General features: G+C 44.6%; 1 protein-coding gene across 2 annotated transcripts; it reads right to left on the reverse strand.

Moving 5' to 3' along the window:
* Nucleotides 1-184: 184 nt before the first annotated feature.
* DFFA (DNA fragmentation factor subunit alpha) lies at nt 185-23,079 on the reverse strand. Of its 2 annotated transcripts, none has more exons than XM_070759300.1 (18): nt 22,913-23,079; nt 20,806-20,961; nt 19,459-19,598; nt 18,038-18,227; nt 16,298-16,458; nt 16,063-16,213; nt 14,338-14,498; nt 14,108-14,258; nt 11,506-11,666; nt 10,736-10,886; nt 9,106-9,263; nt 8,313-8,457; nt 6,690-6,847; nt 5,897-6,041; nt 4,274-4,431; nt 3,475-3,625; nt 1,831-1,988; nt 185-1,749 (listed from the first exon to the last, which is right to left on the reverse strand). In XM_070759300.1, exons 1-18 carry the CDS (start codon nt 23,019-23,021, stop codon nt 1,543-1,545), a joined length of 2,811 nt encoding a protein of 936 aa, XP_070615401.1. In that variant the 5' UTR covers nt 23,022-23,079; the 3' UTR covers nt 185-1,542. The 2 variants fall into 2 exon arrangements, with proteins under 2 accessions (XP_070615401.1, XP_070615400.1); XM_070759299.1 differs by having other exon boundaries at nt 11,506-11,744.
* Nucleotides 23,080-23,755: the final 676 nt, after the last annotated feature.

Genomic DNA, 23,755 nt, shown 5'->3' on the forward strand with positions numbered 1-23,755 from the left:
TGACTATATTTGTGTCTGTGTGTATGCATGTGTAGAAACACATCTGTTTGTCAGTTTTATTTTACAAATTACTGCTACTTTTATAAATTACTGTGATGGTGAGGCTGTCCTACTTGAATATGTATCTCAAGGCAAGCTTATGTAATATATTGAAGTTTAATTGCTCAATCAGCAGTCAAAGTAGTAGCCAATAATACAAAGTCTTTATTGCTTAAACATGTTTCCCCCCCAAATATATATATATACAATATAATCACTAACATAATAGTGTCTGCTCCATTATCAGTTGTTCATATTCAAAGCCACATGCTCCAGATATTTTTAAATGTATATAATCCCTATAAAAGTAACAAAAATTTAAAAGCAGGAGAGGTCCTTTGGTAAAACCTTGTCTCTTGGCAACTTCACAGTCCTACCTTTAAGCATCAAAGAATGGGCCTTATTCAAAACATCATTACTGGCTTTGTATTTCAATATACACCATCTTTGAAGATTAAAAAATAAAATACTTTTGTCATGGACTAGTAAATAAATAGTTATTTATCCTGTAAATAAAGTTTGGTGAAGTGAGATATGACAAGAATCGTGAAATGTCTTTTCCTTTTTATATCATTGGCAGGTTGGAAAAAGAGACATTACCATTCAGGAAAACCAAAAAGGTTTACAGATTATTAGAGTTGGAAGGGACATTGAAGGTCATCTACTCCAACCCCCTGCTCAAGCAGGAGTTCCTACATCAGTGATGGCGAACCTTTTTTTCCTTGGGTGCCGAAAGCATGTGTGCATGTGCTATCGTGCATGTGCAAGTGCCCATACCATACTTCAATGCCCGGGAAGGGCAAAAACATCCTCCCCCACAACTGAAGGCCATCTGGAGGCCAGAAACGGTCTGTTTCCCAACTTCTGGTGGGCCCAGTAGGCTTGTGTTTCGCCCTCTCCAGGCTCCAAAGGCATCCCTGGAGCTGGGGGAAGGTAAAAATGCCATTCCCCACTCCCTAAGAGGCTCTCTGGAAGCCAAAAACACCCTCCCAGAACCTCTGTGAGCTAAAAATCAGCTAGCTGGCACACACATGCACGTTGGAACTGAGCTATGGCAGGGATCATGTGCCAGCAGACATGGCACACGTACCACCTGTGGCACCCATGCCATAAGTTTGCCATCACTGCCCTACACCATTTTGGACAAATGGCAGTTCAATCTCCCTTTGAAAGTCTCAAATGTTGGAGCTTTCACAACATTGGCAGGCAATCGCTCTCACTGGCTGATCGCTCTCACTGTCAGAAAGTTTCTCCTTTTCCCCATTGGATCTCTCATTGATCATTTTTCATCCATTATTCTTGTGTGGCCTTCCAGTGCATTGGAAAACAACCCTCTTCCCTGGCAGAGTTGAAGTGACATGGCTCGCACGGCTGCATTTTGAACCAGCTGTTGTCTCCCAATGCTTTTCATGGGTAGCCCCATGTAGAGCGCATTGCAACCCAGTTTATATGTATAGATTTGGTTTTTATACATATAAACTGGGCGAAATCACCCAAGGCTTTTCATTTCTTGCGTTTAGAACTTGACCCTTCCCCAGATTCTGGCAGTTTTTTCTTTCCTTTGGAGATGCTTCTCAGTGACTCTAGAGAGTTAAATGATTCCAGTCGCCTTGACAGCTCCTTCCCACATGCCTCCTTCAAGTCTTCAGTCTTCTTTTTGTCCCAGTTTAGAGCCTGAGAGAGAACTTTGGAATCTTCTTTGTAAATCAGCTGCAACAGAAAACAAGAAGATATTTAGAAATGTTCTTTTTCTAGCTCAAATTAAGGAAAAATCAGTCTGCATTTACCCACCTTTAAATCTTGAACGCCCAGGCTGAGTTCTGGGGCATTGTTTTCTTTCAGCACAGAAAGGACGTGGGTGTTCATCCAAGCCCTTTTGACTGAACTTGGTCCGCTGCTGTCCATGTCCACAATATCAGTTGCCACGGGTAATATTTCACCTTCTAGTACTAGACAGAAAGAGAACAACCTGTGTCTCTTAAAGGAGATATATGAAGGAAGGCTCCCTTGAAAACCTTTTGGCTTTTGTGTTACACAGTAGAGTTATTTTTACCTGTTTTATATATAAACCTCATGACAACCAAAACAAATCAGATAAAGAAATAAAATAAATAAAACGTGTGCTGCTTGTACACTCAAAATAATCTCCGAAGCAGCTTACAATCAAGCACTGTGGCTCAGGATGAGAAATGGTCACTGTTCAGCGATAGTTGGCAAACCAGCAATTAATCACTTTAGAGCAGCATTGGCAAATTTTTTTGCCACCAAGTGCCGAAACAACAGTGTGTGTATGCATGCGGGACAGCACTGGAAACTAGAAGAGCAGCTCCTCAGCATGCATATGTGTGCCGGGAAGGTGAGCTTCCAGTTTCCAGCATGCACATGGTCTTCTGGCCTCTAGCGTGCAGGTGTGCGTGACACCCAGCCAGCCAGCATGCACTGGTGCACTGTTATCTGGAAGAGCAACGGGTGATGGCTGGCGTATCCAGAGACATGGCTCCGGGCACACCAGAGAGAGTTGGAGTGATGTGGGTGTACCTAGGTACATCCACTATATCTCACACGGCTGCATTTTGAACCATCTGTAGTGTCCGAATGCTTTTCAAGGGTAGTCCCATATACTGTAGAGCAGTGTTGGCCAAAGTTTTTGGCACCAAGAGCTGAAATGGGAGTACGCACACACATGCGAGGCAACACTAGAAACCGGAAGAGCAGCTCCTCGGCAGTCATGTGCATGCCGAGAAGCTGAGCTTCCAGTTTCCAGCATGCTCATGGTCTTCTGGTTTCTGGCATGCATTTTAACCAGCTGTAGTCTCCGAACGCTTTTCAAGGGCAGCCCCATGTAGAGCGCACTGCAATAGTCAAGGCGTGAGGTGATAAGGGCATGAGTGACTGTGCGAAGAGCCTCCTGGTCTAGATAGGGTCACAACTGGTGCACAAGACAAACCTGTGCAAAGACCCCCCTACCCACAGCTGAGAGATGTTGATCTAGTCTCAGCTGCGGATCTAGCAGGACACCCAAGTTGCGAACCCTATCTGAGGGGGTTATTTCTTCGCCTCTAAGCACCAAAGATGGACAGATGGTAAAGTCCTTAGGGTTGCAAAACCCACATCCACTCAGTCTTGTCAGGGTTGAACTTATTGGCTCCCATCCAGACCCTTAGGGCTTCCAGACACTGCCACTTCACATCTAGCACATCACATCTATCTAGATATTTAGTTGGTATTCCAACAAGATCCCTCTTGCAGTCACTGCTTTCGAGTGTGGTTTCACCCAGTTTATATCTTTGGCTTTTATACATATGAACTGGGTGAAATCACACCAGTGATTAATCCAACAAAAATTAATCCATCAAAAATTCCTGACTTCCGGGGCTTTTTACTTCTTGAGTTTAGAACTTGACCCTTCCCCAGATTCTCGCAGTTCTTTCTTGCCTTTGGAGAGGGTCCTCGGTGAAAGTGGGGGATAATATGGTTCCAATCGCCTTCTAAGCTCCCTCTTACAATCCTCCTTTAAGTCTTCGGTCTTCTTTCTGTCCCAGCTTAGAGCCTGACAAAGAACTTTGGAATCTTCTTTGCAAATCAGCTGTGACAGAAAACCAAGAGATTTAGAAATACAGTCGTACCTCTACCCAAGAATGCCTCTACTTAAGAACTTTTCTAGATAAGAACCGGGTGTTCAGGACTTTTTTGCCTCTTCTCAAGAACCATTTTCTATTTAAGAACCTGAGCCCGGAAAAATTTCCCAGGAAATTTGAGAGCGGCATGAAGGCCCGGCCAGTTTCCTGCCATTCCCCCTGGGTTTCTCTCTCTGGCGCAGTGTATGGGAGGCAGCCTTGCGCCGGGTGTATGGGAGGCAGCCTTGCGCCGGGTGTATGGGAGGTGGGTGCTCCTACTCTCCGCCTCAGAGTCCCTCTTTTGTTTTGTTTTTAAGCCTTAAAGTTTTGGATTTTTTTGTTTCCCCTCCCCTTCTTCCTTCGGCAGCAACTGTCTTCCTTCTCTACTTCCTCCTCCTCCTCCTCCTCCCACCCAAATTCCAAGCTTTTATTTCTTTCCTAATGGGTTTGCACACATGATGTGCTTTTACATTGATTCCTATGGGAAAAATTGCTTCTACTTAGAAACGTTTCTACTTAAGAAACTGGTCTTGGAACGAATTAAGTTCTTAAGTAGAGGTGCCACCATACTCTTTTTCTAGCTCAAATTAAGGAAAAACCAGTCTGCATTTACCCACCTCTAAATCTTGAAGGCTCAGGAAGAGTTCTGGGGAAATGCTTTTTTTCAGCATAGAAAGGACGTGGGTGTTCATCCAAGCCCTTTTGACTGAACTTGGTCCGCTGCTGTCCATGTCCACAATATCGGTTGCCACGGGTAATATTTCATCTTCTGGTACTAGACAGAAAGAGAACAGCCTGTGTCTCTTAAAGGAGATATATGAAGGAAGGCTCCCTTGCAAACCTTTTGGCTTTTGTGTTACACAGTAGAGGTTTTTTTAACTGTTTTATATATAAACCTCAGTACAACCAAAACAAATCAGATAAAGAAATAAAATAAATAAAACGTGTGCTGCTTGTACACTCAAAATAATCTCCGAAGCAGCTTACAATCAAGCACTGTGGCTCAGGATGAGAAATGGTCACTGTCCAGCGATAGTTGGCAAACCAGCAATTAATCACTTTAGAGCAGCATTGGCAACATTTTTTGCCACCAAGTGCCGAAACGACAGTGTGTGTGTGCATGCGGGACAGCACTGGAAACTAGAAGAGCAGCTCCTCAGCATGCATGTGTGTGCCGGGAAGGTGAGCTTCCAGTTTCCAGCATGCACATGGTCTTCTGGCCTCTAGCGTGCAGGTGTGCGTGACACCCAGCCAGCCAGAATGCACTGGTGCACTGTTATGTGGAAGAGCAATGGGCGATGGCTGGCGTACCCGGAGACATGGCTCCGGGCACACCAGAGAGAGTTGGAGTGATGTGGGTATACCTAGGTACATCCACTATATCTCACACGGCTGCATTTTGAACCAGCTGTAGTGTCCGAATGCTTTTCAAGGGTAGTCCCATATACTGTAGAGCAGTGTTGGCCAAACTTTTTGGCACCAAGAGCTGAAATGGGAGTACGCACACACATGCGAGGCAACACTAGAAACCGGAAGAGCAGCTCCTCAGCAGTCATGTGCGTGCCGAGAAGCTGAGCTTCCAGTTTCCAGCATGCTCATGGTCTTCTGGTTTCTGGCATGCATTTTAACCAGCTGTAGTCTCCGAACGCTTTTCAAGGACAGCCCCATGTAGAGTGCACTGCAATAGTCAAGGCGTGAGGTGATAAGGGCATGAGTGACTGTGCGAAGAGCCAACTGGTGCACAAGACAAACCTGTGCAAAGGCCCCCCTACCCACAGCTGAGAGATGTTGATCTAGTCTCAGCTGCAGATCTAGCAGGACACCAAAGTTGCGAACCCTATCTGAGGGGGTTATTTCTTCGCCTCTAAGCACCAAAGATGGACAGATGGTAAAGTCCTTAGGGTTGCAAAACCCACATCCACTCAGTCTTGTCAGGGTTGAACTTATTGGCTCCCATCCAGACCCTTAGGGCTTCCAGACACTGCCACTTCACATCTAGCACATCACATCTATCTAGATATTTAGTTGGTATTCCAACAAGATCCCTCTTGCAGTCACTGCTTTTGAGTGTGGTTTCACCCAGTTTATATCTTTGGCTTTTATACATATGAACTGGGTGAAATCACACCAGTGATTAATCCAACAAAAATTAATCCATCAAAAATTCCTGACTTCTGGGGCTTTTTACTTCTTGAGTTTAGAACTTGACCCTTCCCCTGATTCTCGCAGTTCTTTCTTACCGTTAGAGAGGGTCATCAGTGAAAATGAAGATGGTTTCAGTCGCCTGCTAAGTTCCCTCTCACACTTCTCCTTTAAGTATTCGGTCTTCTTTCTGTCCCAGCTTAGAGCCTGACAAAGAACTTTGGAATCTTCTTTGCAAATCAGCTGCGACAGAAAACAAAGAGATTTAGAAATACAGTCGTACCTCTACCCAAGAATGCCTCTACTTAAGAACTTTTCTAGATAAGAACCGGGTGTTCAGGACTTTTTTGCCTCTTCTCAAGAACCATTTTCTATTTAAGAACCTGAGCCCGGAAAAATTTCCCAGGAAATTTGAGAGCGGCATGAAGGCCCGGCCAGTTTCCTGCCATTCCCCCTGGGTTTCTCTCTCTGGCGCAGTGTATGGGAGGCAGCCTTGCGCCGGGTGTATGGGAGGCAGCCTTGCGCCGGGTGTATGGGAGGTGGGTGCTCCTACTCTCCGCCTCAGAGTCCCTCTTTTGTTTTGTTTTTAAGCCTTAAAGTTTTGGATTTTTTTGTTTCCCCTCCCCTTCTTCCTTCGGCAGCAACTGTCTTCCTTCTCTACTTCCTCCTCCTCCTCCTCCTCCCACCCAAATTCCAAGCTTTTATTTCTTTCCTAATGGGTTTGCACACATGATGTGCTTTTACATTGATTCCTATGGGAAAAATTGCTTCTACTTAGAAACGTTTCTACTTAAGAAACTGGTCTTGGAACGAATTAAGTTCTTAAGTAGAGGTGCCACCATACTCTTTTTCTAGCTCAAATTAAGGAAAAACCAGTCTGCATTTACCCACCTCTAAATCTTGAAGGCTCAGGAAGAGTTCTGGGGAAATGCTTTTTTTCAGCATAGAAAGGACGTGGGTGTTCATCCAAGCCCTTTTGACTGAACTTGGTCCGCTGCTGTCCATGTCCACAATATCGGTTGCCACGGGTAATATTTCATCTTCTGGTACTAGACAGAAAGAGAACAGCCTGTGTCTCTTAAAGGAGATATATGAAGGAAGGCTCCCTTGCAAACCTTTTGGCTTTTGTGTTACACAGTAGAGGTTTTTTTAACTGTTTTATATATAAACCTCAGTACAACCAAAACAAATCAGATAAAGAAATAAAATAAATAAAACGTGTGCTGCTTGTACACTCAAAATAATCTCCGAAGCAGCTTACAATCAAGCACTGTGGCTCAGGATGAGAAATGGTCACTGTCCAGCGATAGTTGGCAAACCAGCAATTAATCACTTTAGAGCAGCATTGGCAACATTTTTTGCCACCAAGTGCCGAAACGACAGTGTGTGTGTGCATGCGGGACAGCACTGGAAACTAGAAGAGCAGCTCCTCAGCATGCATGTGTGTGCCGGGAAGGTGAGCTTCCAGTTTCCAGCATGCACATGGTCTTCTGGCCTCTAGCGTGCAGGTGTGCGTGACACCCAGCCAGCCAGAATGCACTGGTGCACTGTTATGTGGAAGAGCAATGGGCGATGGCTGGCGTACCCGGAGACATGGCTCCGGGCACACCAGAGAGAGTTGGAGTGATGTGGGTATACCTAGGTACATCCACTATATCTCACACGGCTGCATTTTGAACCAGCTGTAGTGTCCGAATGCTTTTCAAGGGTAGTCCCATATACTGTAGAGCAGTGTTGGCCAAACTTTTTGGCACCAAGAGCTGAAATGGGAGTACGCACACACATGCGAGGCAACACTAGAAACCGGAAGAGCAGCTCCTCAGCAGTCATGTGCGTGCCGAGAAGCTGAGCTTCCAGTTTCCAGCATGCTCATGGTCTTCTGGTTTCTGGCATGCATTTTAACCAGCTGTAGTCTCCGAACGCTTTTCAAGGACAGCCCCATGTAGAGTGCACTGCAATAGTCAAGGCGTGAGGTGATAAGGGCATGAGTGACTGTGCGAAGAGCCAACTGGTGCACAAGACAAACCTGTGCAAAGGCCCCCCTACCCACAGCTGAGAGATGTTGATCTAGTCTCAGCTGCAGATCTAGCAGGACACCAAAGTTGCGAACCCTATCTGAGGGGGTTATTTCTTCGCCTCTAAGCACCAAAGATGGACAGATGGTAAAGTCCTTAGGGTTGCAAAACCCACATCCACTCAGTCTTGTCAGGGTTGAACTTATTGGCTCCCATCCAGACCCTTAGGGCTTCCAGACACTGCCACTTCACATCTAGCACATCACATCTATCTAGATATTTAGTTGGTATTCCAACAAGATCCCTCTTGCAGTCACTGCTTTTGAGTGTGGTTTCACCCAGTTTATATCTTTGGCTTTTATACATATGAACTGGGTGAAATCACACCAGTGATTAATCCAACAAAAATTAATCCATCAAAAATTCCTGACTTCTGGGGCTTTTTACTTCTTGAGTTTAGAACTTGACCCTTCCCCTGATTCTCGCAGTTCTTTCTTACCGTTAGAGAGGGTCATCAGTGAAAATGAAGATGGTTTCAGTCGCCTGCTAAGTTCCCTCTCACACTTCTCCTTTAAGTATTCGGTCTTCTTTCTGTCCCAGCTTAGAGCCTGACAAAGAACTTTGGAATCTTCTTTGCAAATCAGCTGCGACAGAAAACAAAGAGATTTAGAAATACAGTCGTACCTCTACCCAAGAATGCCTCTACTTAAGAACTTTTCTAGATAAGAACCGGGTGTTCAGGACTTTTTTGCCTCTTCTCAAGAACCATTTTCTATTTAAGAACCTGAGCCCGGAAAAATTTCCCAGGAAATTTGAGAGCGGCATGAAGGCCCGGCCAGTTTCCTGCCATTCCCCCTGGGTTTCTCTCTCTGGCGCAGTGTATGGGAGGCAGCCTTGCGCCGGGTGTATGGGAGGCAGCCTTGCGCCGGGTGTATGGGAGGTGGGTGCTCCTACTCTCCGCCTCAGAGTCCCTCTTTTGTTTTGTTTTTAAGCCTTAAAGTTTTGGATTTTTTTGTTTCCCCTCCCCTTCTTCCTTCGGCAGCAACTGTCTTCCTTCTCTACTTCCTCCTCCTCCTCCTCCTCCCACCCAAATTCCAAGCTTTTATTTCTTTCCTAATGGGTTTGCACACATGATGTGCTTTTACATTGATTCCTATGGGAAAAATTGCTTCTACTTAGAAACGTTTCTACTTAAGAAACTGGTCTTGGAACGAATTAAGTTCTTAAGTAGAGGTGCCACCATACTCTTTTTCTAGCTCAAATTAAGGAAAAATCAGTCTGCATTTACCCACCTCTAAATCTTGAAGGCTCAGGAAGAGTTCTGGGGAAATGCTTTTTTTCAGCATAGAAAGGACGTGGGTGTTCATCCAAGCCCTTTTGACTGAACTTGGTCCGCTGCTGTCCATGTCCACAATATCGGTTGCCACGGGTAATATTTCATCTTCTGGTACTAGACAGAAAGAGAACAGCCTGTGTCTCTTAAAGGAGATATATGAAGGAAGGCTCCCTTGCAAACCTTTTGGCTTTTGTGTTACACAGTAGAGGTTTTTTTAACTGTTTTATATATAAACCTCAGTACAACCAAAACAAATCAGATAAAGAAATAAAATAAATAAAACGTGTGCTGCTTGTACACTCAAAATAATCTCCGAAGCAGCTTACAATCAAGCACTGTGGCTCAGGATGAGAAATGGTCACTGTTCAGCGATAGTTGGCAAACCAGCAATTAATCACTTTAGAGCAGCATTGGCAAAAAAATTTGCCACCAAGTGCCAAAACGCATACGGGACAGCACTGGAAACTAGAAGAGCAGCTCCTCAGCATGCATATGTGTGCCGGGAAGGTGAGCTTCCAGTTTCCAGCATGCACATGGTCTTCTGGCCTCTAGCGTGCAGGTGTGCGTGACACCGAGCCAGCCAGCATGCACTGGTGCACTGTTATCTGGAAGAGCAATGGGCGATGGCTGGCGTACCCAGAGACATGGCTCCGGGCACACCAGAGAGAGTTGGAGTGATGTGGGTGTACCTAGGTACATCAACTATATCTCACACAGCTGCATTTTGAACCAGCTGTAGTGTCCGAATGCTCTTCAAAGGTAGTCCCATATACTGTAGAGCAGTGTTGGCCAAACCTTTTGGCACCCGGAGCTGAAACGGGAGTGCGCACACACATGCGGGGCAACACTAGAAACCGGAAGAGCAGCTCCTCAGCAGTCATGTGCATGCCGAGAAGCTGAGCTTCCAGTTTCCAGCATGCTCATGGTCTTCTGGTTTCTGGCATGCATTTTAACCAGCCGTAGTCTCCGAACGCTTTTCAAGGGCAGCCCCATGTACAGCGCACTGCAATAGTCAAGGCGTGAGGTGATAAGGGCATGAGTGACTGTGCGAAGAGCCTCCTGGTCTAGATAGGGTCACAACTGGTGCACAAGACAATCCTGTGCAAAGACCCCCCTACCCACAGCTGAGAGATGTTGATCTAGTCTCAGCTGCGGATCTAGCAGGACACCCAAGTTGCGAACCCTATCTGAGGGGGTTATTTCTTCTCCTCTAAGCACCAAAGATGGACAGATGGTAAAGTCCTTAGGGTTGCAAAACCCACAGCCACTCAGTCTTGTCAGGGTTGAACTTGTTGGCTCCCATCCAGACCCTTAGGGCTTCCAGACACTGCCACTTCACATCTAGCACATCACATCTATCTAGATATTTAGTTGGTATTCCAACAAGATCCCTCTTGCAGTCACTGCTTTTGAGTGTGGTTTCACCCAGTTTATATCTTTGGCTTTTATACATATGAACTGGGTGAAATCACACCAGTGATTAATCCAACAAAAATTAATCCATCAAAAATTCCTGACTTCCGGGGCTTTTTACTTCTTGAGTTTAGAACTTGACCCTTCCCCAGATTCTCGCAGTTCTTTCTTGCCTTTGGAGATGGTCCTCAGTGAATATGGGGTATAATATGGTTTCAGTCGCCGTCTAAGCTCCCTCTTACAATCCTCCTTTAAGTCTTCGGTCTTCTTTCTGTCCCAGCTTAGAGCCTGACAAAGAACTTTGGAATCTTCTTTGCAAATCAGCTGTGACAGAAAACCAAGAGATTTAGAAATACAGTCGTACCTCTACCCAAGAATGCCTCTACTTAAGAACTTTTCTAGATAAGAACCGGGTGTTCAAGACTTTTTTGCCTCTTCTCAAGAACCATTTTCTACTTAAGAACCTGAGCCCGGAAAAATTTCCCAGGAAATTTGAGAGCAGCACAAAGGCCCGGCCAGTTTCCTGCCATTCCCCCTGGGTTTCTCTCTCTGGCGCAGTGTATGGGAGGCAGCCTTGCGCCGGGTGTATGGGAGGTGGGGGCTCCTCTTCACTGCCTCAGAGTCCCTCTTTTGGTTTTTTTTAAAGCCTTAAAGTTTTGGATTTTTTTGTTTCCCCTCCCCTTCTTCCTTCGGCAGCGACTGTCCTCCTTCTCTTCTTCCTCCTCCTCCTCCTCCCACCCAAATCCCAAGCTTTTATTTCTTTCCTAATGGGTTTGCACACATGATGTGCTTTTACACTGATTCCTATGGGGAAAATTGCTTCTACTTAGAAACTTTTCTACTTAAGAAACTGGTCATGGAACGAATTAAGTTCATAAGTAGAGGTGTCACCGTACTCTTTTTCTAGCTCAAATTAAGAAAAAATCAATCTGCATTTACCCACCTGTAAATCTTGGCTGCCCAGGCTGTGTTCTGGGAAAATCTCTTCTTTCAGCAGAGAAAGGATGTGGGGGTTCATCCAAGCCCTTTCGACTGAACTTAGTCCTTTGCTCCCCATGTCCACAGTATCGGTTCCTCTGCTGGATTTTTCACCTGCTTCTGGTGCTAGACTCAAAGAGAACAGCCTGTGTCTCTCAAAGGAGATATTTGAAGCAAGACTCCCTTGCAAACCTTTTGGCTTTTCTGTAACACAGTAGGTTTTTTTAAAAACTGTTTTATATATAAACCTCATTACAACCAAAACAAATCAGATCAAGAAATAAAATAACTAGAACATGTGTGCCATTTGTCCACTCAAAATAATGTCCGAAGCAGTTTACAATCAATGGGATACACCACACTTTGGCTCAGCCTGAGAAATGGTCACTGTCTAGCTATAGCTGGCAAACCAGCAATTATTAATCAGTTTAGAGCAATGTTGGTGAAAACTTTGCCACCAAGTACCGAAACGAGAGTGCATGCAGACATGTAGGGCAGCACTGGAAACCGGAAGAGCAGCTCCTCGGCATGCATGCACATGGTCTTCTGGTTTCTGGCGTGCGTGCGTGTGTGAAGACCAGCTGTCCGGCATGCATGGGTGTACAGAAATTCGGAAAAGCACCGGGCGACAGCTGGAGTGCTCAGAGACATGGCTCCAGGCATGCCATGGAAAGTTGGAGTGACGTGGGTCTATGTAGGTACACTGAATATGGCTTGCACGGCTGCATTTTGAACCAGCTGTAGTCTCCGAACGCTTTTCAGGGGCAGCCCCATGTACAGCACACTGCAACAGTCAATGCACGAGGTGATAAGGGCGTGAGTGACTGTGCGAAGAGCCTCCTGGTTTATGTAGGGTCACAACCACTGTTCCTGTAAGTTGCGCGCGTGCACGCGCGCCCCCCCAAAATACCCCCCGCGCACCTTTTTCCATGGGTGCACGCTCCCCATCCCCCTGCCAGCCCGCAGGGGGGGGGGGACGGGGAGGTGCGGCAGTAGGAGGAAAGGGAGCCGTGGCTGCCCCTGCCTCCCCACGGTGCCTCTGGCCAAACGCGCTCTTGGCTTCTCGGCCCTGCCCCCCGCCCGATCTGCCCCCTCTCCTCCTCTGCCGCCTCCTGCCTTGGGGCGTGACTTCTCTCGCGGCGGTGGCGGCTGCAGGACGAAAGCGCTGCCAGCCAGGGGGCTGCGAGAGAGGGCTTTCTCCGCGGGCTTTGGGAATGCCTGTCCCGCCCCTCTCGCAGCCCCTTCGCTGGGAGCGCTTTCATCCCAGACTTCCAGCAAGGGGGCTGCAGTAGAGGCAGGGCAGGCGTTCCCGAAGCGCTCGGAGAAAGCGCTCTCACAGCCCCCTCGCCGTCGGTGCCTCCGTTCCGGAGCTCCACCTCACAGCTGATCACCCTGCCGCCGCCCCACGGGCCACGGCTACTGCCCAATGCCGCTGCTAAGAGAGAGAGAGAAAGGGGGGGAGAGAGAGATAGCAAGAGAGAGAAGAGAAAGAAAGCAATAGAGAGAGAGAAAGAAAACAAGAGAGAAAAAGAGAGAGAGATGAAAGGGGGGGAGGGAGAGCTAGCAAGAGAGAGAAGAGAAAGAAAGCAAGAGAGATAGAAAGAGTGAGAGAGAAAGAAAGCAAGAGAGAGAGAGAAAGAGGGGGAGAGAGAAAGAGAGAGAAATGACTTGATTTAAAGCATATGGTAAAAAGCACCCAAATAATAACAGAGAAAAAAAACCCAGCCGTTTGTGTGTGTGTGTTTGTGTGTGAACTCTTGAACCATTTCCAATAGCTCACCTCTAATTGGAAATGGTTCAAGAGTTCACACACACAAGGGGGGAGGAGACAGGGATGGAAAAAGAGAAGATAATAATAGTAATAGATTTTGGTTTTATTTTATTACTAATTTTTTAAATTAAAAACGAAGGGAATTTTTTTCTTATTTATTTATTTATTTATGTATTTATTCATTCATTCATTCATTCATTCATTCATTCATTCATTTTTCTATGCCGCCCAGTCCCAAAGGGACTGTCGCTCAGACACTATACTTTTCCGCCCACACCGAAAAAAAATTAGAGGGAACATTGGTCACAACTGGTACACACGATGAATCTGTGCAAAGGCCCCCCTACCCACAGCTGAGAGATGTTGATGAAGTCTCAGCTGCGGATCTAGGAGGACACCCAAGTTGCGAACCCTATCTGAGGGGGTTAGATGGTAAAGTCTTTTTAGGGGGCAAAACCCACAGCCACTCAGTCTTGTTTGGCTTGAGCTTGAGCCTGTTGGCTCCCATCCAGACTCTTATGGCTTCCAGACACCGGCACATCACATCATCACATCACATCAGTCTATATATTTAGTTGATTGTCCACCAAGATCCCTCTTGCAGTCATTGCTATTGAGTGTGGTTTTGCCCAGTTTATATGTATATCTTTGGCTTTTATACATATAAACTGGGTGAAATCACACCAGTGATTAATCCATCAAAAATTAATCCATGAAAAATTTCTGACTTCCCGGGCTTTTTACTTCCTGTGTTTAGAACTTGACCCTTCCCCAGATTCTGACAGTTTTTTCTTGCCTTTGGTGATGTTTCTCAGTGGCTCTACTGAGAAAAATTGTTGCACTCGCTCATAAAGCTCCAGCAAACATGCCTCCTTTAAGGCTTCGGTCTTCTTTTTGTCCCAGAAGAGTGCCTGAGAAAGAACTTCGGAATCTTCTTTGCAAATCATCTGTGACAGAAAACAAAGAGATTTAGAAATGCTCTTTTTCTAGCTCAAATTAAGGAAAAATCAATCTGCATTTACCCACCTGTAAATCTTGAAGGCCCAGGCTGAGTTCTGGGGTACTGCGTTCTTTCAGCAGAGAAAAGATAATGCGATGCATTGAAGTCCTTTCGACTGAACTAGGTCCGCTGCTCCCCATGTCCACAGTATCGGTTCCTCCACTGGATTTTTCACCTGATTCTGGTGCTAGTCACAAAGAAAACAGCCTGTGCCTCTTAAAGGAGATATTAGAAGCAAGGCTCCCTTGCAAACCTTTTGGTTTTTCTGTCACACAGTAGAGTTTTTTCTTAACTGTTTTTTATATATGCTGAAATAAAATATTAATACCTGTACCTAACCTTTATGCTGCCTTCAATTGAGAGTGAAGTATCTCATGTGCATTTAGATGTATTCCTTATTTAGTGCTTACAACTGATTCGGTTAAAGACAAGTATATTTGGACTTAACATTGGATGGTTGTATTTGTGTGTGTGTGTGTGTGTGTGCATGTGTAGGAAAATGTCTGTTGGTTTTATTTTACAAAATACTGCTACTTTTACAAATTATTGTGGTGGTGGTGGGCTGTCCTATTTGAATATGTATCCCAAGGCAAACCTACGGTATGTAATATTGAAGTTTAATTGCTCAGTCAGCAATCAAAATGGTAGCCAATAATACAAAGTCTTAAATGTTTCCCCCTAAGGCCCTTGAACGTTAAAAAAGAAAATACTTTTGTCATGGACTAGCACATCCTGTAAATAAATAGTTTGTTGACGTGAGATATGACAAGAGAAGTGAAATGTCTTTCACTTTTTATATCTCTTTGGTTGGTTGGAAAAAGAGACATTACCATTTGGGAAACCCAAAGTTTTACAGATTATTAGAATTGGAAGGGACCTTGTAGGGTGGTATTAGTCCCTCCCTAGTCCTAGACTGTATCCCTTTATTAATACAATTTAGGATTGGATTGGCCTTTTGGCTGCCATGCACATTGCTGTCTTTCTTTCTTTCTTTCTTTCTTTCTCTCTCTCATTCTCTTCTCCCTTTCTTTCCACAAGATTTATATGTCACCCAATTCCAGTGGACTCTGGTTGGCTAACAAAATTTAAAACAAATATAAAAGTTACAGTATCAGAAATAGAAATATAAAAACATAATAATAACCCTTAAAATAACATAGGAAAAGTCAGGTTTTAACAGCTTTCCAGAAGGTTGGTAGGGTAGGGATAGTACGCATCTCCAGAGGCAGTTGGTTTCAAATGCCCAGGACCATCACAGAGAAGGCCCTTCCCCATGGCCCCGCCAACCAACATTGATTGTCAGACAGGACCCGGAGAAGGACAACTTTGTGGGCCCTTATTGGCCATTGGGTAGTAGGCGGTCCCGTGAATAAACTGGTCATAAGCCATGTAGGGCTTTAAAAGTAATAACCAACACTTTCAATTGCATCTGGAGACCAACTGGTAGCTAATGCAGCTCGCAGAGAGTTGGAGTGATGTGGCTGTACTTAGGTACACCCACTATGGCATGTACGGCTGCATTTTGAACCAGCTATTGTATCCCAACACTTTTCGAGGATAGCCCCACGTAGAGTGCACTGCAACCCAGTTTGTATGTATATCTTTGATTTTTATACATATAAACTGGGTTAAAATACACCAGTAATTAATCCATCAAAAATTAATCCATCAAAAATTCCTTATTTCCAGGGCTTTTTACTTCCTGCATTTAGAACTTGACCCTTCCCCAGATTCTAGCACATTTTTCTTGCCTTTGTAGATGATCCCCGGTTTAACTGGAGGGGAAAACGATGTCAGTTGCCTTGAAAGCTCCTGCCTACAAGACTCCTTCAAGTCTTTGGTCTTCTCTTTGTCCCAGGTTAGAGCCTGAGAGAGAACTTCAGAATCTTCTTTGTAAATCAGCTGCGACAGAAAACAAAGAGATTTAGAAATGCTCTTTTTCTAGGTCAAATTCTGGTAAGGAAAAATCAGTCTGCATTTACTCACCATTAAATCTTCAGTGGACAGGCTGTGTTGTGGGAAAGTCTCTTCTTTTAGCACAGAAAGGATGTGGGGGTTCATCCAAGCCCTTTTGACTGAACCTGGTCCGCTGCTCCTCGTGTCCACAGTGTCGGTTCCTCTGCTGGATTTTTCCTCTGCTTCTGGTGCTAGACACAAAGAGAACAGCCTGCGTCTCTTAAAGGAGATATTTGAAGTAAGACTCCCTTGCAAACTTTTTGGCTTTTGTGCTACACAATAGGTTTTTTCAACTGTTTTATATATAAGCCTCAGTACAACCAAAACAAATCAGATGAATAAAATAAATAAAACATGAGTGCCGCTTGTCCACTCAAAATAATCTCCAAAGCAGCTTACAATCAATGGGATACAAAGCACTTTGGCGCAGAATGAGAACTGGTCACTGTCCAGCTATAGCTGGCAAACCAGCAATTATTAATCAATTTAGAGCAGTGTTGCCGAAACAGGAGTCCATGCATGCATGCGTGGCAGCACTAGAAACCAAAAGAGCAATCTCAGCATGGATGTGCGTGCCGGGAAGCTGAGCTTCCAGTTTCCTGCACTTCTGACATGCATGCCATAGGTCTGCCATCACAGCTTTAAAGCCTCTCCAAAGGTCACAATATTTCTAAGGTAGAGTTCAAGTGTAACACTAATTGGAAACATGCTCAAGCCTGCACAGAATGGCCTGCCCCATTTAAATCCTCCTTTGTCTTTGGCTCACAGAGAAAACCAATTTTTATCAACTGTGCTTTCATTGGGACTTGCTTGAAAAGGTTCCATAAATTAAAATAATGTCAAGGAACTCATACCGCATCTAGTGTTGTGTTGATACTAGGTTAAAATACTACTACTACTACTACTACTACTACTACTACTACTACTAATAATAATAATAATAATAATAATTTATTAGATTTGTATGCTGCCCCTCACTGCATAAAATATATATGCAGTGCTCAAAAATATAAAGGGAACACTCAAAGAACATCCTAGATCTGAATGAATGAATATTATCATTGAATACTTTGTCCTGTACAAAGTTGAATGTGCACAACAGCATGTGAGATTGATTGTCAATCAGTGTTGCTTCCTAAGTGGACAGTTTGATTTCACAGAAGTTTGATTTACTTGGAGTTATATTGTGTTGTTTAATTGTTCTCTTTATTTTTTTGAGCAATGTATGTATGTATGTATGTATGTATGTATGTATGTATGTATGTATGTATGTACACTATGTGTGTATATATGAAAATTCTCTGGTTGCTATTTGAAGGAGAAGGGTAGATAGGCCAGTCTTTGATTTATGACCACAATGAAGCCCAACATTTCTGTTGCTAAACGAGATGCCAGTTAAGTGAGTTTTGTTGACAATTTCACCATCTTTCTTGCCACGGTCATTAAGTGAATAGCTGCAGTTCTTAAGTTAGTCACATTTATTTATTTATTTATTTATTGGATTTGTATGCATGGTTGTTAAGTGAATCTGGCTTCCCCATTGACTTGTCAGGTCGCCTCAAATCAGCTGAGGGTCGGGACGCTGATAACGACTTGCTTGGCTTAACAGGCTCTGTTCTGTTTGCTGCAAGGAGGAAAATTGCAGGGAGGCAGAAGCCAAAGAGATAGGGTGGCTGGGTGGGGCTACATTTGGTGTATAAGACACACCCAAGTTTTCACCCTCTGTTTAGGGTTAAAAAGGTATGTCTTATACTCTGAAAAATATGGTACCTTGAGCTGTGGATATAGCCTGCTTCTCCTTTTCTACTGCCTGCAGGTAAAGTTCCAGAAGCTGACGGGATTGTCGCTCCTCTTCCCTTCTATCCAAGATCTCCTGAAGAGTCGTTTGTAACCTTTGAGTTTGGAGCAGATTGTCTGAAAGTTCCCGAGCCAGATCTGAACACGGGACATCAACGAGTACCTGGAAGGCAACAGGACACAGCCCTTGGTAGACAAGGTAAGAGATGCTCAGGCCTCCCCCACTTATCTCAAAGCCCTCATTAAATATGGGTATTACAAAGGATGGGAGATTCCCAAAAATGGTTGGACATATAAATCTATTTATTCAATCATGTGTGTATGTGTGTGTGTGTGTGTGTGTGTGTATAAAATTTACTTATTAAATGGATTTGTATGCCGCCCCTCTTTGAGGACTTGGGCTGGCTCACAACATAATAAAAACAGTATACAATATGAAGTCTAAAATCCAGTTGATATAATTGATTGCTCTAAAAACATTGGAGCATTAAAATCAATCATTCACTTTCAACAACAAACATACTTCGCACTCGTCGGCCAGAAGTTAGTGTCTAGTGATCCCAGGCCTGGTGGCATAGATGGGTTTTCAAGTTCTTACGTAAGGTAAGGAGGGTGGGGGCAGTATGAATCTCTGGGGGGAGCTGATTCCAGAGGGCTGCCCCTCCCCCAGAGAAGGCTCTTTCCCTAGGCCTCGCCAAGCGACATTGTCTAGTTGACGGGTCCTGGAATAGGCTGTAGGTCATAACTAACACTTTATATATATATAAAATGTGTCTGTGTGTATGTATATATGTTCCAACATACCTATGGAACACCATGAGCAACCCCAAGCAAACTTGGTACACAGATGACTTACTATCTGGAAAAAAATACTGTGGGGATAAGGCACCCCTAAGACCCCTCAGGGTGTGTGTCTGTGTGTGTATAAACAAATACCCGGGCAACGCTAGGCTATCAGCTAGTCCAGTGATGGCGAACCTGTGGCACGCAGCCATATCTGAGAGCACGCAAGGCATTGCCCTACGTCAGCTTCAGTGCACATGGCCAGCTGATTTTTGGGTTTCTTTTCGGCCGTTTCCGCTCGCTCCAGGCTTCAGGAAAGCCTCCTCAACCCTGGGGATGAACTTTCGGTTGGATTGTTGGGCCCTTTCTTGCCATCTCCAGGCTGCAGGAGGCTTCGGGGGGCGGCACGGGGTGGTGGTGCTGGTTGTTGTGCGCATGAATGGAGGGCATGGGTGTGGGCACATGCGCTAGTGCGCATTCATGTACCCTTTTGGTACCCGAGCTGAAAAAAGTTTGCCTTCACTGAGTTAGTCAATATATAAAACAAAGGTGAGCAGGGCCAGAATTAGGCTGGAACAAGAGATTTTTATTGTAGATGTGACTTTTCATACCTGGAGGTCTTCTTCGGACATCAGTATGATGGTAGAGAGGTTGTTTTTCAACTGCCTGGCCAAAGCTTTCCATTTTTCTCCACTGCTGTCCGTTTCATCTGTGTTTGTGATCTCTTCCTCTAGCCAGCTGGTGCCACCGCCTGAAAGGGATAGAATTGTGAATTCACTAGGCCAGCGATGGCGAACCTTTTTTTCCTTAGGTGCTGAAAGAGCATGGGTGTGTGCTATAATGCATGCCTGAGTACCTGGAGAGGGTGAAAACAGTTTCCTGCACCCTCTGGAGGCCAGGACTGGCCTGTTTCCCGACTTCTGGTGGGCCCAGTAGGCTCATGTTTCGCCCTCCCTGGGCTCCAAAGGTTTCCCTGGAGCTGAGGGAGGGTAAAAATGCCCTCCCACATCCCCCAGAGCCTCTCTGGAAGCCAAAAATGCATGTTGAAGCGGAGCTAGGGCAACAGTTTGCGTGCCAGCAGATATGTCTCTGCGTGCCACCTGTGGCACCCCTGCCATAGGTTCGCCATCACTACACTACGCATTAAAAATGAAGAGTTGTGTGTAATTTCACACTTTGGGCATTGCGCAACGTCAGAAAGAGTCTGACGACATTGTTTCACTAAACAGGGTTTATTAAAAGGCATAGGTTTTTATGAGTGCTTATGCAATTTTAATAAAAACACATACTTTTAAAAATTTCCCTTCCCACCTACCCTAAACAAACCTCTATAAACATCTCTAAGACATTAAGAGGGCTAAGCAATCCTTAAATTCACCCCCTGAATATCAATCAAAATTATTTGTCCTGGGACAAACCATTTTTTGCACTTCTTTGGATCTGAGCTTCTATTTAAAGCAGTGGTTCTCAACCTGTGAGTTATGACCCCTTTGGGGAGGTCAAATGACCCTTTCACAGGCGTTGCCTAAGACCATCGGAAAAAACATATTTCCAATGGTCCTAGGAACTGAGACAGTGCTCCTTTATCCATCTCCAGGTGAGTCTACCCACATGAAAACAGACTACTGCAAAAATAAAATCTGTACCATAGGAATTTCTGAGCATGCACAGAAGCCGGATTTCTGAGACTGCGCATGTATTGCCATTCTGCTTTGAGCTTTTTTTTTTTTGCAATTTCTTTTTTAAAAAATTTCATCGCAAAGCGGCCATGTGCCCACAGGTACGGCCACACAGCTCAGGAGGAAGCGAACCGGCAGCGAGGCAAGTTAGAACCCACCCCTGTGTTTCCTAATTATTTTATTATTTTATGGTTGGGGTCACCACAACATGAGGAACTGTATTAAAGAGTCACAGCATTAGGAAGGTTGAGAACCACTGATAAAGCATTAATTTCATACCTGTGCAGGTCCATTTCTCATTCTTGGCTACCACCCCAAATTTGATGTTTTGGGGCAGGCATAAAAAGTAATCGTCATCATCTATTATGGTGCCATCTTCAGCCAGTACCAAAGTGATCGGCTGGGAGGCCCCGTCAATTGCTAGCAGTTTGCAGGCTGTGGAAAAAGAAGACAAGACGGAACAAATTTTCCTGCATTAGCCGAGAATGTTTCTTGTGTTAATTTTATTTCTGCTCTTTGTATCAGCCCTATAAAGAGGGTTCCATAGGCTCAGATTTAGCCTTTCAGACAGTGAAGGGCTACCAAAATTTTTACTACCACACTGTGGGTATGGCTTATGTTGTGGGTGTGGCTTGATGGTCATATGACCAGGTAAGAGTGGCTTGCTGACCATGTGACAAGGTGGGAGTAGCTTGACGATCATGTGACTTGACCAAGGATTTTCCAAGAACCACAAAACAATACCCACATCAAGGGACTCAAAACAAGCAGGTCATAGAATCCACCCACATCCTAGAAGTGGGCAGCTATAGAACAATGAAATGACAGCAACATCTCACTTAGAATTTTGAAAGCACATTTTGAGCATTTTCATAAAGGTGCCTTCCTGATTAAAATGGCCACTCACAAAATAATCACTTACTCAAAGGCAACTACAGTATTTATATTGTTCCTTGTTACTTTCACAGCCGAAATGAACATCCCAAAATGCTCCATTCCACATAACAGCCTTAACTCTCCTTCCTGCAGACTACCAAACAAAATCAAGGTTTCTGGCAAAACATTAGCCTTCAAGCATTATTCATTTTATTTTCTAGAGCATTTTCTAAGACTTGTGAATTCCAACACCCAGAATTCTCCAGCTAGCTATGAAGACCTCTGTTCTAGAGAATATTACAGCCATCCGGAAAGGTGGGGGAGGCAGAAAGCCAGATCACATAGAATTAATTCCACATCTTGTCAGTGTTCCCTCTAATTTTTTTTTGGGGGGGGCGGAAAAGTATAGTGTCTGAGCGGTAATCCCTTCGGGACTGGGCGGCACAGAAATAATAAATAAACAAACAAACAAACAAACAAACAAATAAAAAACCCACCCTGTTTTGCCTCAGAGAATTTCAAAATAAAATACTGTACTGTGTGTCTATAACAGTGAGCTCATAATAGGGCAACTCTATCAATATCAAAATGCCACTTAAATAGTTGAGCTAGTTTCAAACTAGATTTTGATTTTCTTTCTCTCTTCCTTACTCCCATTCTTTTTCTTTCTCTTTTCCTTCCTCTCTTTTTTCTATCTGTTTCTCTCTCTTCCTCTCTTCCTCTCTCTCTCCTTCCCTCTCACTCTTTCCCTCTCGGCTTCTGGGCAGGCTTGGAAAACTCTGAGTTGATGATGATTTTTAAGTGAGCGATTGCTCACTGCTCAGCTTAGAGGGAACTATGCATCTTGTCTCCTTATACTTTTCCTAGACCCTTTCATTTGTAGCAGAATCGGGTTTTTTAAAAGCTTTCAGGAAGAACTCAGAGGCTGCCCAAAGGGGACACCCAGCATTTTCTTTCAACATCTTTTGCTGCAAATTGGGTGCTCTGGGGTGGAGCTCCATTTTCACTTCCCTACTGCGTCTTGTCCCTGCCCCCCCCCGCCTCCTCCCCATCTGGGCAGCAGCCGACACCTGCTTTTAGATTAACAGAGTTGGAAGGGACCTTGGAGTTCATCTACTGCAACTCACCCACCCACCCGCAAGCAGGAGACCTCACTACACCATTTCTGACAAATGGCAGTCCAGTCTCTTCTTGAAAACCTCCAGTGATGAATGTCCCACAACTTCTGTCCAGATTGAATCTCTCCTTGGTCAGTTTCCATCCATTATTAGTGCTTTGGAAAACAGCTTGACACCCTTCCTCTCTGGCAGCCCTTCAAATATTGGAAGACTGCTATCACGTCTCCCCTGGTCTGTCTCTTTCTCTCTCCAGCAGCGAATACTTTAATGTTCAGGAAACATCTTTATCCCATCAGCACAGAGCACTAGTAGTACAGTAGGCCATTTCACCTGTGGCCCCCACTGCCTACGGGGTGAAATGAGCCTGCTGCCCCCAAAAGAGAAAGCCTTACCTTTCGTCTTCAGCTCCTGGAGGGAGGCAGCGGCCACCCCATGCTGTTCCTGTTGGCCCGTCCGCCTGATCAGGCATTTCTTCAGCCCTGAACTGCTGCCCTCTGCCATCGCTTTTTGTTTTCCTTTTGCTTCCCTTGGCTTTGAGTCTACAAATTCAAAGCAAGGGAAACCAATCAGAGCCCGGCTGAGGCACTCTGGGAATTGTTGTTCAGCCTCAAAGATGCCCTCCCTATATCCTGTGGCATGATGGGGAATGTAGTTTTCATCCCTTGCTCTCAAGCTTCAGTTTTATCGGAAGGAAAAGGGCTTTGTACTGCTTAGACATCTTTCTCAGTTCCCGCCAAAACATCAATAGGTACATTCTGAATTTGCAAGCTTGATTTTATTGATTCCAAAATGTTTATATTTCATAGTGGATATTTTACTTTAAATACTTTAAATACACTTCATATTTTAAGACGGGCTGCATAAGTTATGTACAATCTATCACTGTTCGAACAGATAAATTCTTTCATCCTGTGAGGATTACATCAATACCAATTTCATTCCTATTTTGTCACTTAGTACAGTCTGTACTAACAATACAGCACCTTTATCAATGTAATTGATAGAACTCCAAAAATCAGACTTTCTTTCTTTCTTTCTCTCCCTCTCCCTCCCTCTCTCTCTTTCTTTCCTTCCTTCCTCTTTCTTTCTGTCTGTCTGTCTTCTTTCTCTTTTCCTCCCTGCCTCCCTCCCTTCTCTCTCTCTCTATTTCTCCTTCCCCCCCCCTTCCTTCAAGCCCAAAGTTCAGAAGAAACGAAAGATCCTTATATTGTATCTTCTTCCCTTTCATCCAACGT

The sequence above is a fragment of the Erythrolamprus reginae genome, chromosome 8, assembly GCF_031021105.1.
Source record: "Erythrolamprus reginae isolate rEryReg1 chromosome 8, rEryReg1.hap1, whole genome shotgun sequence".
In the NCBI taxonomy this organism is placed as follows: Eukaryota; Metazoa; Chordata; class Lepidosauria; order Squamata; family Dipsadidae; genus Erythrolamprus; species Erythrolamprus reginae.